The sequence below is a fragment of the Sinocyclocheilus grahami genome, unplaced genomic scaffold, assembly GCF_001515645.1.
Source record: "Sinocyclocheilus grahami isolate Dianchi unplaced genomic scaffold, SAMN03320097.WGS_v1.1 scaffold10.1, whole genome shotgun sequence".
Lineage (NCBI taxonomy): Eukaryota > Metazoa > Chordata > Actinopteri > Cypriniformes > Cyprinidae > Sinocyclocheilus > Sinocyclocheilus grahami.
In genome coordinates, this window is record NW_015505189.1 from 3,888,403 (window position 1) to 3,901,699 (window position 13,297).

A 13,297-nucleotide genomic window follows, 5' to 3' on the forward strand; every position below is an offset into this window, starting at 1 on the left:
GATTTATAATATACAGAGACACACTCTATATATATATATATATATATATATATATATATATATAATGTACTGACCTGATTTTTATTTATTCATCAAAAATAAGACAAATTCCATGAAATTCTGCGTTATACCGTAAATTCCATTTTTATTACTGGATTCCGCGATTCCGTCCATGTTTTCTGCATCGTGGACATTAGGCATGGGCTGATTACCGGTTTCAAGGTATACCGCGATTTGAAAATTTTCACGGTTTCAAAACCACTAATATTTTCCGTTATACCGTTCCTGCGGTATGCGCTGTTTTTCATGTCTCCTCAAAGACTGAAAGTGTAGGAATCCCTCAGGTTGAGTGCAGTGTAGAGGGTAACTCGAGCCTCCTCCTCCTGTTGGTGCGAGCAAGCGGTCAGTCACGTGTGTGTGTAGGACTTGGACAAACTGCGTTGCAATGCAATAATTTTCAAAAATGTAATTTATGTGAAAATATGAAGTCTGTAAACGTAAATGTATCGGCTGCCAAAATCAAATTGATTGAAGCATAAATAATAGAACTCATCAATTAGAGAATACATTACACTCTACATGGCAGAGATCCAATATCAATTATCAGTATTTATTTTTATTTTGTGAGCAATATTATCTAAACTGTAATGTCTATACTTTCATGCCAGCTTTTTGAAGGTGCAAAATTACAGTTCCAATCACCCAAAAGTCAGTCATTGAAATTCTATTTTAAGCACATTTAGAAAAGGTAGATAACCGATGGACACCTGTAATCAGGCCCTAAATAAAATTTGTATTGGGAAAAATATAAGCTTTGAAATCATCAGCTTCAAATAAAAGTCTAATCAAATTGTTGTGCGAAAATGTGCTGGTAAGGGGTTTATTATGTACCTTTTGGCTGTAGGATATTATTTATTTATGAGCACCTTGGTTAGGTTGTGCTGTCCATGACGGTAACATCTTTACCTCTGACCCATGATGTGTCTGGTTTCATAGGTTGGTGTGTGAGTGCGTGACCAGCATGTCAAAGAGCCCTCCTCACAGGCGTGGGATCACGTTCGAGGTGGGAGCGCAGCTGGAGGCCAGGGACACTCTGAAGAACTGGTCAGTGTCTTTCCTCTGCTTCCGTTCTGCCATATGTTCATTCACTCGGCCTGATTGAAATTCAGATGCTTCTCTGGTGCTGATGCCACTAGTTCTCATACATTCCAGAACTTTTGAAAAAGTTCTAAATTTGCCCACAGGACAAATCTGAAAATCAGCAATCTAAATCTGAGTTTATTTTATTTGTTTCATAATACCCCCTTCAAAGATCTTTTTCAACTTTAGAGACCCATATGTGACCTGTAAATAATCTGAAGTAGGCCATTTCAAACTTTTCGTTTTGTGTTCACAGGTATGCAGCTTGCATTGAGAAGATCGACTATGAAGACGAGAAGGTTTTGATTCACTACAGGCAGTGGAGTCACCGTTATGATGAGTGGTTTGACTGGAGCAGTCCGTACCTCAGGCCTGTAGAACGAATCCAGCTTCGAAAACAAGGTCTCCCTGAACGGCAGAGCGCTCCAGTAAGCACTTCCTGTCTAACTTTGCTGAGTCACTCACAGTCTGCATGGGCAAAGTTGTTCTCTGACTCATTATGTTGCTGGATTATATATAGATATGTTTCTCTTCTCAGGGCTTTCATGTCAACCAGAAAGTTCTTGCCAGCTGGTCAGACTGTCGGTACTACCCTGCTAAGATCCTGTCCCGGGACAGAGATGGTGTGTACTCGCAACACTCACAACTAAATCCTCAGTTTATCTTCTGAATGGTCCAGCTTCAAATTCTTCAAAGTTTATTTTAATAAGTTTAATAAAAAAATATATATTATTATTTCAAATTCATTATAATAATTATATAAATTATATATGTATTTATTAAACAGTCAAATCTATATTTCCATTCCTTTTTTTAATTTAGAAATTAATATTTTTATTAAGCAAGGTTGCATTACACTGATCAAAAGTGACTGTAGACATTTATAATGTTTGAAAAGATTTGAAATAAATGTTCTTTTGAACTTTCTATTCATCAAAGAATCCTGAATAAAAACTTTCTACAAAATATTACAATTTCCTTAAAAATTTTAAGCAGCACAACTGTTTTCTACAGAGCCACTTCAAGAAATGACATGCAAGAAAAAATAAATAAATCGTAAACTAATTAGTAAATCGTGCGCACAATTTATAAATCGAGGGAACGAATTAGTGTGCGGGGCTCCGTAGTTTACCACATTGATAATAAGAAATGTTTCTTGAGCAGCAAATCAGCTAGGGGTGCTCCGATTGATCGGCTACCGATCGCTATCGGCCGATAATGGCTTGGGGAAGTTTGATCGGCGGTCTCTATAAAGGCCGACGTGACTGCTGTGAGAGGTTCAGCATGAACCTGTCCTGTCATCTCTGTCCAGCGCGGGTAAAATAATTATAATGCTGATGGTGTGGTACAATTCATATTTCTTCAGTAAATAACAGAAAATGTAATTTCACAAACAGCGTGAGTGAATCAACACGCGCTCTCTCTTTCCTTCTCTAAAAGCGCAAATGGTTTCAAACCACCACATCACGTCTGCACAATAGGCGAGCTGCACAGTTCACACAGGAATTGTCACTTGCACAATCGAGGCAGTGTTGCATCGTCACTAAAGTTTATAATTTTAATTTATTTTTCATTCTTGCCAGTGTTTAAACCATTCAACACTTGCGCGCTCTCCTAGAGACGGTGTGTTCATGCACACTCAAAGCGCGCACACATAACGCCAGGTTCGCACATACTCTTGCTTATATTTACTGCATTTAAACACGTCTATGAAAGATTGTATTACTGTACAGCATAAAAAAGAGAATCAGAATGCTCAAAAAGCATTTTCCGTAACAAAGTTTGGATTTATAATCAAAATGGATAAATTATGTGTTTGTGGTAAACAGCCGCGCATCAGTAGCTGCTTCTGCACCACTTACACATGGACTGCATACGCACTGCACCTGGCATGAGGCCGCCTCACATACAGCTTACGAAAATCAGGCTTGTGCTGTGTGTAAGCTATTGTGCAACCATTGCCCCATTGTAAAAACAAAAGTGCTCTGCATGATCAAACATTTAGGTGAGATAATTATATATTTTTGAAAAATGTAAAAAAAAATTACAAAATCCCCCCACAAGAGTCACGTAAGAGGGTAATTCGCCCACCCACCCCCCATTTTCAAAAATTATATTCAGGCCCTGAATGAATGTCTGTAAAAATCCTGACTGGAGCATCACTATAAATAATTCTACATGATAAAAAGAATGCTTCAAAAAGATTGGTGATCGTATCGGCAGATACTGCTTCCTGTGATCGACAATCGGTGATCGGCCCAAAAAATCCTGATCAGAGCACCCTTAAAATCAGCATATTAGAATGATCTCTGAAGGATCATGTGACATCGTGGCACAGCCTTTAATAAGGCAATTTTTGAAGGGCTCTGTAGCGCAAACCATTTGACCTTCAGTCACCAAAATTCATACACCTATAGATCTCATCAGGCCGAACAACTTTCTTTCTGACAGTCAGCGCTCAGGGTTTTGTGAAAAGCACACGCTGTGGATTTTGCGGTACTCCTCCTAGGATTTTCATCCGATTGCCACCAAAATCGGTCAACATGATCTCAATGTTGACAATGGGGATTCAAAATTGCTCGAGCAGTTTGGCCATGGCGAGGCAAAAAAAAATATGGCGAGAAATTAGAAACCGGAAGTGTCTAATAACTTTTGCACACTTTGTCTGATTTTGATCAAACTTCAGCAGATTGTTCGTTGTATGATGCCGATCACATAGATGTGACTTAGGAGTCATTTACAGCACCACCAACTGGCAATAGGAAGTGTGTCATTTTCAAAATGCTTTGAAATCAGCCTCTTATTTTTACTCAAACTACTGAAAATGCTAAATTGCAAACAGATTTTTGGATATCTTGAACGGTGTTGCCATGGCAATTTATTAAAAATAACAGTAAAAAAAAGATAACCGTAATTTTATTATCTTTAAAGTGCATTATCCAAACTCTTCCAAAAAACAAAAATGGAGAACAAGTCATTCTGAGGAAACATGCTTCGTTTTGTAAACCAGCAGAAAATTAAAAACTATCAGACAGTTCAGCTGACAGATGAAGGCTGTAATTCTAAGGTTTAGGATTATAAATATTTTAAGCCTAATCTTGTTCAACTCCTAAGAATGACTAATACATGTATATAATCAGTTGATATGTACTGTACTGTCAGTATACTTTTTACATAATTATTTTAGAAATGCTTATAGAGCATTAAAATCTTTTTTTTTTAAATCGTATAGATCATTGAAAGTTTTATATATCCTACCCTCTCTCACTCATAGGATAAGAAATATTTTAAGCCTGATCCTTTACTGCTCAGTTCAATTAGGTAGATTGACAAACAAATACATAAAATAAGTTAATATGTACTACAGGTATACTGGTATTATTGTTTTATATAATTATTTCACAAATGCATATAGATCATTAAAATCATTTAAAAAAAAAAGTTTATAAATCATTAAAGGTTTTGGTAACGCTTGGCAATAAGGTCTCATTTGTTAACATTAGTTAATCCATTAACTAACATGAACTAACAGTGAACAATATATTTTTACAACATGTATTAACCTTTTTTATAAATAAATGTTAATTAACTAATGTTAACATACAACTTTAAATTTTAATAATGTATTAGTAAGTTTTGAATTTAATATTAACTAACATTTAATAAATGCTATATAATTATTGTTCATGTTAACTAATATAGTTAATGTTAACAAATTAAACTGTATTGTAAAGTGTTACCAAAGTTTTATATATTGTTGTCTGTGTGTGTGTTTCACACTCTTGATTTTATAGTGTAACCCTTTTTTTGCTGTAACCCTTAAAACCAGACTGCCAGAGGGTTACTGTAAATGCATGTGCCCGCTGTGCACCGTTTTCCTGATGCCACCGGGGTGGCGGCTGCGCTGATGGCTTGGGCCCGTGATCACTGCTTGCAGATATATTTGTAAATTGTATTTATATTTCACAATATTAAAATTTTTACTGTATTTTTGATTTTTTTTTTTTAAATGTAGCCTTGGTGATCATAAGAGACCTTTTCAAAAACATAAAAATCTTACTAACCCTAACATTTTGGGGAGTAGTATTAGGGATGTGCGATAATGACAAAAAAATGATATCTCTATATTTTCATCTATATAGATCAGGGGTGGCGAACATCGGTCCTGGAGAGCCGCAGCCCTGCAAAGTTTTGCTTCAACCCTAATCAAACACACCTGAACAAGCTAATCAAGGTCTGAAGGGTTACTAGAAAGCTACAGGCAGGTGAGTTTTAATTAGGGTTGGAGCTGTACTCTGCAGGGATGCGGCTCTCCAGGACCGGAGTTCGCCACCGCTGATATAGATAATTAGATACTGTAACGCTATTTTGCTGAGCGTGTTATTGTGCTGGTACTTTGGCAGGTTTAGAACTGCCGTGGACCGCTGATTCCCAAAGCTTTTGATATCCTTCATATTCTGTGAGGTGGTTAGTTTGCAAGAGTAACCAAAATTAATATTTAAGTTTAAATTGATTTTTAATTTTTATAAAGCCAATTTTATTTCTAACCTAATTAAATGTATGCATCGTCTTTTGTGTCAAATTCTTACATTTAATCAATAAATTTAAATAGTTGGACACTATATAGCTGTTGCCAATCAAATAAAATTTGTGCAAAAAATTCAACAAAATTTGTGTTTGCAATGAAGAGGTGCGCATAATCTGCATCTGAAGTGGCGTTTAGATGCATTCACACAGACTTTTTAATGAAGGATATGAATGCGTTTAACCTGCAGTTACAAATGCATAATTAATGTTTTGATGTTTTAAAAACGTGCTTGATCACAGGAATAAATTACATTTTAAAATATATTCAAATAGAAAACGGTTATTTTAAATTGTAGTAATATTCATAATATTACTGTTTTACTGTATTTATGATGAAATAAATGCAACCTTAGTGAGCATAAGAGACTTATTACAAAAACATTTTAAAAATCCTACCAAACTTTTGAACAGTAGTGTATACCACCTAAACAGAAAAAAACTGATAAAAATGATTAAAATGCTGTTTCAACCATGAAGAATTTTTAACCATGTCAAGAGTCTGGTAAGTTATTCCAGTAAGGACTGAAAGTAAAGGATTGTTGGGTGATTTGATGAGTCAAGTTCTTGGCTTGTGTCTCTCACAGGAATCGATGTGGAAAAGTCCAGTGGTCCAGAACTGAGGAAGAGACGTGCATCAACAGGACAGATGCCACCGTCCAAAAGGAGCAGAGCCAATTCAAGCACAGGTTCACTCTCTCTGTCACTTGATCATACTTCATTCTTGTTGTTCCAGCTGTTATTATTTATACTGGTTGGCGTTTAAACCATCTGACTGGACATTATGTCTCTGATAACCTCATAGACAGAAACAGTCAATCCCAAATCAAACCGGTTACATCAGACTCTGTCCCAGAGACTTTAGAAAGTAAAGATGGCCCAACCAGTCATGCAGAAAATGCAGCACCCAAAGAGGAGGCAGGATCCACACCTGATCTTGGTAAACGTCCTCCTGTGTTTCAGTTTGATAATCAGATGTGTTTGCTAAGACTGAATCATTATTGCTATTTTTCATACTAAGGGTGAGTATTTATTTATTTATTTATTTTAATGAAGTCTTGTATGCTCACCAAAGGAAAAAAAAGTACTATTGTGAAATAATATTACAATTTAAAGGTGCAGTAAGCGATTTCTGAGAATTGCTGCTGATATTTGAAATCACCAAAACAAACACACCCCTACCCAAAAGAATCACGCCCCTATCTTGCCTCCGCCCCCAAATTTCTGAACATGCACAGGCACCTCCCTCATCACTGCTGGACATGCCCCTTACTGGTGATTGGCTACAAGTGTGTTTTGGTGCTCGGTCCGATCCACTTTCAACAGCATTTCTCAGAAATCGCTTACTGCACCTTTAAAATAATTATATTTTAATATATTTTGAAATGTAATTTGTTAGGGCTGTCATGATTGCTCAATTTAATTATGCAACATATGTCACTCATTCCTCCAGATTTGTAATAAGAAGCTTTTAGAAACCTGTTGCCAACAAAGAAGAAGCTTTAAGCTTTAAGGGCAAAAATCTTGATGGTTTAACATTTGAAGATGAAGAAATTAATGGAGTTCATAGGTTAATGTAAAGTAGACTTTAATTACAATGTGTAAATACATCAATATGTTTCTAACTATAAGAATTGTTCTTTATTGTGATTTCAAACCCCTGCGTCCACATGTTTGAAATTAGTCACTGTAACGTTGTATCATATAAAAGTGGATGAAGTAGTCAAATAATAAATGTATTTAAATCCAATCTAGTTTTGCCCAAAAATAAATAAGGATTTGATCCTGTGACAAATGTGTAACAGTCGCCAGTCCATTGGTGACCTCTGCAGGTTAAGAAGTTCATTCACATAATTATTATTATAGTCATTATTACATGTAATAATTTACACTAATAAGTCTGGTTTTAATTTGCTATTGTTGCTATTGTAGCAGTGAATTTTGCACAAGGCACCACTCGCATTTTCTTCAGAATATGTACAAATCTTGTTAATTCAACATTTATGCAGATATATGATGTGCTAACTAGCGCATTGCTTTCTCAGCTGAAGCAGTCAAACAGCCGCAAACAATCCACCTTCCAACCACAAACAAGTATAGCAGAGAACCATGTGAGTACACAACCCTCGATTTCACTCACCCACCAATACAGTATAAAAACCTGCCGGTATGTGACCTCATTGCCCTTTTCCTCCCTCAGTGTACAGGGTCATCAAAAACCAGCCGCCTCCTATCCTGTCCATTGAGCTGGACCACAACCCATTCAAATGCAAGATCGTAGGCTGCCTCAAGTCTTTCCGCAAGGCGTCTCTGCTGCACTACCACATGAAGTACTATCACGCACAGAGCGACCCAAGTCCCCCGATCCAGACACGCTCCTCAGACAAACAGATCCACAGCAAGGAGACCCCTCGCAGGCGCCGGACCGTCTCGGCTTCCCACCGTTAGTGCACTTTGTCTATCAGTATTTACTTTAGATGTTTGTGTGGGTGTTTGTTTTTGTTTGGGTTGCCGATGAAGTCCGTTGACATTTTGTCCGTATTTATGTGTTTACTTGCATTAGCATCATTAACGTGCCTATATAGTGCTCAGCCAAAATGCATAAAAAGTTTTCCATTTTTAGTTGAAAACGATGTTGTGTAAACGCCCCCTGAGGAGAAAACTCGGAATTGTAAGATAAAAAGTCGCAGTTCCTTTTTTTTTTTTTTTTTTTCTTTTCATGTGGCAAAACAAGAAAAACAGAACTGCGAGATGTAAACTCAGAATTGAGAGAAAATAAATACAGACTCGTAAACGTGCAATTATGACTTGAACTAATTACAAGTAAAAAAAAAAGTCAGAATTGTGAGATGAAAAAGTCAGTTACATTTTTCTTTTTCTTTTTTCCCTTAGTGGGAAAATTTTAATTTAAAGTCAGAATTGAAACATGTTAACTCTCAATTCTGTGGGGAAAAAAAGTGAACTGTGAGATATAGACCCGCAATTGTACTATATTACACATTACAAGAAGGGTAAAATCAAAAAGAGCATAATGTGTGCACTTTAAAGGGGTCATATGATGCTGCTAAAAAGAACATTATTTAGTGTATTTGGTGTAATGAAATGTGTTTATGCGGTTTAAGGTTCAAAAAACACATTATTTTCCACATACTGTACATTATTGTTTCTCCTCTATGCCCCGCCTTTCTGAAACGCCTCAATTTTTACAAAGCTCATTGGTCTGAAAAGCGAGGTGTGCTCTGATTGGCCAGCTATCCAGTGCGTTGTGATTGGCCGAATTCCTCAAGCGTGTGACAGAAATGTTACGTCCCTCACCATATTGTGATGCCTGCGGCAACCACATGTGACGACCCCGGGCTGAACTCCGCTTCGTCCACGGTGAAAGCCGATCTGGCGATCCACAGCACAAAGTTGATGTATTTCCTCAGCGACCAGCACGGATCAGCTCTAGGTATGACGAAGCGGATATCGTCCTCTTTTGGAAGGCCAAACAAAGTAGTTTCGCTTTCACAACAAAACACACTGCGCCTTCACGACATGGAGGCGGCGGCAACAATACTACAGCGAGAATAAAAGTTATGCCTTCTTTCTTTGCGTGAACATTTGGGCGGCGTTATGCAGATCTTCCCACATAGTGAGGTAGATATGTGGGGGCGTGTTAGAATGAGCCGTTTTAGGTAGGCGTGGTTGACTCTTAACTTTTATAAAGAATATCTCTTTGGATTTGAGACTTTAGTCTTTGCAACTTTACAGATCTTCTTTATGCACCAAGAGCTTGTAACACTCCAAAGAGAAAGGAACAATTGAAATCACATCATATGACCCCTTTAAATGAACTTCCTCCCACAGATACTCCCTCTCCTCTGAGTGACAGTAAGTCAGGTCACACTCTGTCACCCCCTGCTGTCGTCATGCACCGGCAGCGCTCGGCCACGCTGGGCGCAGAGAGGAGCAAAGAGAACCAACACTTCAACCGCTCGCTGCATGACGACAGAGACTGGGTTGCCAAGGAAACAGGTATTGGAGAACAGTGTGATCATTCCATCCATTTCTGTGCACGTTCACGCTGATTCCTCTGCATATTACCACAGTCGGGCCATGACAGTAATAGAGATTGATTTTCTCATCTGAAGGAGTGAAAGAACGGGAGAGGCTGAGGGAGAAGCGGCAGAGGGATTTCTTCCGCATTAAACTAAAGAAAAAGAAGAAGAAGAAAAGGAAGTCGAAGTCAGGTGAGACGGCTGTTTTAGTGCCGTGGTGTCTCTGTGTGTCTTCAGCTCTCTGCTGTCCCCTCTGCTTGTCTGCTGGAGCTGCAAGATTTCTTTAAAGTATTTCTCAATTATGTTAAATTACTTCAGACCTGGCAATATATTCGAGCAGTGGGATATGATCTCATGCTCTAGGGATTCTGTTTGGCATAAATGATAAACTATTTATAACAAGTTATACATTAAAAAAAAATATATATAGCATCTACTAATGCAACTCTAAAAACCATCCAGCTTTTTAAATTGAAGTTATTTTTTAAAATATTTCTTTAAAGTTGGATTGATAAAATTAGACTTTCTTACATATTTCATTCTTAGTTGGTGATGTTTAGATCCTCTGTTTGTCAAATGTCTTGTGAATGTGAATTTGCAGGCCAGAGTTCAAATTCTGTACGGTATATAAAGACGCACATGCGTTTTGTTGTTGTTGTTTTTTTGCCTCATAAGGTAGGAAGATACTCTGCCTTATAAATTATTACCTTATTACTGCCTTATAATGTACATTACTACTGCCTGTTCATAAATTACTAAACTTGTCCTTAAAAGACTATCTTTTTTTTTAAACCGCATAAACACATTTCATTACACCAAATACACAAAATAATGTTCTTTTTAGGAGCATCATATGACCCCTTTAAAACTGTAGTTTCCCAAAGGCAGTCCCAGAAATATGATTTGAAACAGCCCTTGGTTTGCTACGTCACAAACCAATAACCAATCACGTCACTAGCATGCAAAATATACCAATACCAGCACAAAACCAAAAATAAATCAGAGCAAAAAACCCATGAAGCTGTGGTTTAATGTGAATTTAGAACTGCTAACTTGCATTATAACCCGTGGCAACAGTGTAAAAGTAGCCCGGAGTCAGATGCACCTCTCCCGCATCGGCGTCTGCACTTCACGCGCGTTGCTCACGGGCGCAAGTTAAGAATCACAAACGGCTGCATTCCAGTCTTCAAGACATTTTAGGACACAACATCGTCAAGTAACTTTAACGAATGTTACAGTATTCACTGTAGTTGCCCGCTAGTAAAAACATAGTTTTATCAGTCATTATCCGTGTATGCCACTGTTTTGCGGTTACTACAGTTCAGTGGATCAGGAGGCGCTGGCTGGTGTGACTTGAGTGGAGGTGGGACTTTTTGCATATTCATAGATCAGCGTATAGTAAATGAGGCAAGGGTGTAGAGTTACATTCAAGCTATTTTAAGGAATGAGAAAATTATTTTCACAAGAAAAAACATTTAAATATGTCATTTTGATGATCAAAGAAGTTTTAAGGGATAAAATATTTGACTACAGGGGGACTTTAAGAATTAATGCATTTTTTAAATAATAAAATGAAAACAGTTAAGTCCTTTTTTAAATGAACAAATTAATGGACATATTTAAGACTGCTTGTTTGATTCATGATTTAAAATTTTGTTAAAATAATAAAAAATATTAAATAATTTAAAGTTTTAAAATGTATTTAAATAAAACAATAAAAATATTTATATAATAAATCGTTTTTTAAATGCACATTTTAAATGGCATTTTAAAGAACATTTCCAATTTCATTTCTTTGTCCATTTGCCATTCAAGATTTTAAAAAACAAAAGCCCATTGGACATTTCACTTATGTGGGCAACCAATCAGCTTTTGACTCATTTATAAAAGCCACTCCCTCTTCCACAGGCCACTCAAAATAGATGCAAGATTATGTACAAATAGTCTTTTAAATGAAACGCTCGTTTTACCCAATATTTATTCAGTTCACTTATTACTGAATTTTGAATATAGAAATTCTCAAGCATTTTAGAAGTGCTCAACACATTTAAATCACAGCACAATGTGTCAGCGCTGGGACACCAAATCTATGTGTCATTTGTCTTGAGTTATTAATAGACTCTTAAAGTGCACAGCCACCCCCAAAATGAGCGTTTTGGTTGCCGATCCCTCTTGACAACATCAAGAACTGAATCAGATCTACAAGCCGCCTCGTCGGTGAGGAACAGCTCGGTCTGTGTTTAATCCTGTGTGGCGTCTGCTCTTCCTCCTCTGACAGACTGTTACAGCACTGAGGAGAGAATTGGCCTAAAGCCTCTCCCCTGCAATCTGAATTCGGCCCACAAATTGCCCCTCTCCCTCACACACCGATCCTACACGGGACACTGCCCTGAAAAGATGCTCAGCCAGGGTGGGTACCACAGAACGCAGGTCCTCCGAACTCACAGCTGCCTGCTTTGTGTTTTTCTCCTGCCTTGATGTCTTTCAGTGTCTTGACTAGTTGTCCACTGTCAGATGTGTCTAGTCATTGCCGCTCTGTAGATTTTTCTCTCTAGTGTTGTGTGTTTTTAACGTATGTGTGATTAGAGGAGCTGATTGTCTTGCATGGATGACGGTGTTATAAAAACAGATCAAATCTGCTGCTTTAGTGTATATTGTGGTCCTTCTTGTTTCCTCCAGGTGAAGACAGCAGCAGTGATTTGTCCTCAGACAGTCTTGTATGGAGTGAGGACGAGTCTGACGCTGAGCTGGATCTGAGCATGCCTCTCTCAGAGCAGGGTGTGGAAACGGTCACTCACGGCTCTGAGATCGTACGCTGTATTTGTGAAGTGCAGGAGGAGAACGACTTCATGATACAGGTGAACTACCACCCTCTGAAATCAGACCAGACCTCAACCCTCTGATTTTTTTTATTTATTATTTTTTTTAGAATCATTTTTCTCACATTTCCCATAATTGTAGAATTTCATTTTGAAGAGTTTTTGTTCTGTTTTTTTTTCATATATATAAAAAAAGTCTGTTTTGACCATAAATATGATTGAATTGCCTATAAAATAAACTAAGAACTTTCACATATTTATTTTTATATATACAGGTATTTCACTGTAATTTAATAAATATTTTTATTATGTGTTAAATTATTAATATATATAATATAATAAACAACATATAATATTGCTTTATTTATATATATATATATATATATATATATATATATACACTGAAAAAATTATAAACGCAACACTTTTGTTTTTGCCCCCATTTTTCATGAGCTGAACTCAAAGATCTAAGACTTTTTCTATGTACACAAAAGGCCTATTTCTCTCAAATATTGTTCACAAATCGGTCTAAATCTGTGTTAGTGAGCACTTCTCCTTTGCCGAGATAATCCATCCACCTCACAGGTGTGGCATAGCAAGATGCTGAGTAGACAGCATGATTATTGCACAAGTGTGCCTTAGGCTGGCCACAATAAAAGGCCACTCTAAAATGTGCAGTTTTATCACACAGCACAATGCCACAGATGTCGTAAG

At 37.2% G+C, this 13,297-nt stretch overlaps 1 protein-coding gene across 1 annotated transcript in view; it reads left to right on the forward strand.

The window, feature by feature from the left end:
• LOC107594424 (PHD finger protein 20-like) overlaps positions 1 to 13,297 on the forward strand; it is a 22,406-nt gene that overhangs the window by 2,920 nt on the left and 6,189 nt on the right. Inside the window, exons 2-13 of the mRNA XM_016284468.1 lie at positions 997 to 1,104; positions 1,397 to 1,568; positions 1,679 to 1,763; positions 4,970 to 5,019; positions 6,284 to 6,413; positions 6,530 to 6,664; positions 7,770 to 7,835; positions 7,925 to 8,167; positions 9,574 to 9,741; positions 9,858 to 9,956; positions 12,043 to 12,174; positions 12,444 to 12,622. Of these exons, the coding sequence (XP_016139954.1) occupies positions 1,022 to 1,104; positions 1,397 to 1,568; positions 1,679 to 1,763; positions 4,970 to 5,019; positions 6,284 to 6,413; positions 6,530 to 6,664; positions 7,770 to 7,835; positions 7,925 to 8,167; positions 9,574 to 9,741; positions 9,858 to 9,956; positions 12,043 to 12,174; positions 12,444 to 12,622 (1,542 nt within the window). The 5' untranslated portion in view covers positions 997 to 1,021. The remainder of the gene's footprint in view (positions 1 to 996; positions 1,105 to 1,396; positions 1,569 to 1,678; positions 1,764 to 4,969; positions 5,020 to 6,283; positions 6,414 to 6,529; positions 6,665 to 7,769; positions 7,836 to 7,924; positions 8,168 to 9,573; positions 9,742 to 9,857; positions 9,957 to 12,042; positions 12,175 to 12,443; positions 12,623 to 13,297) is intronic.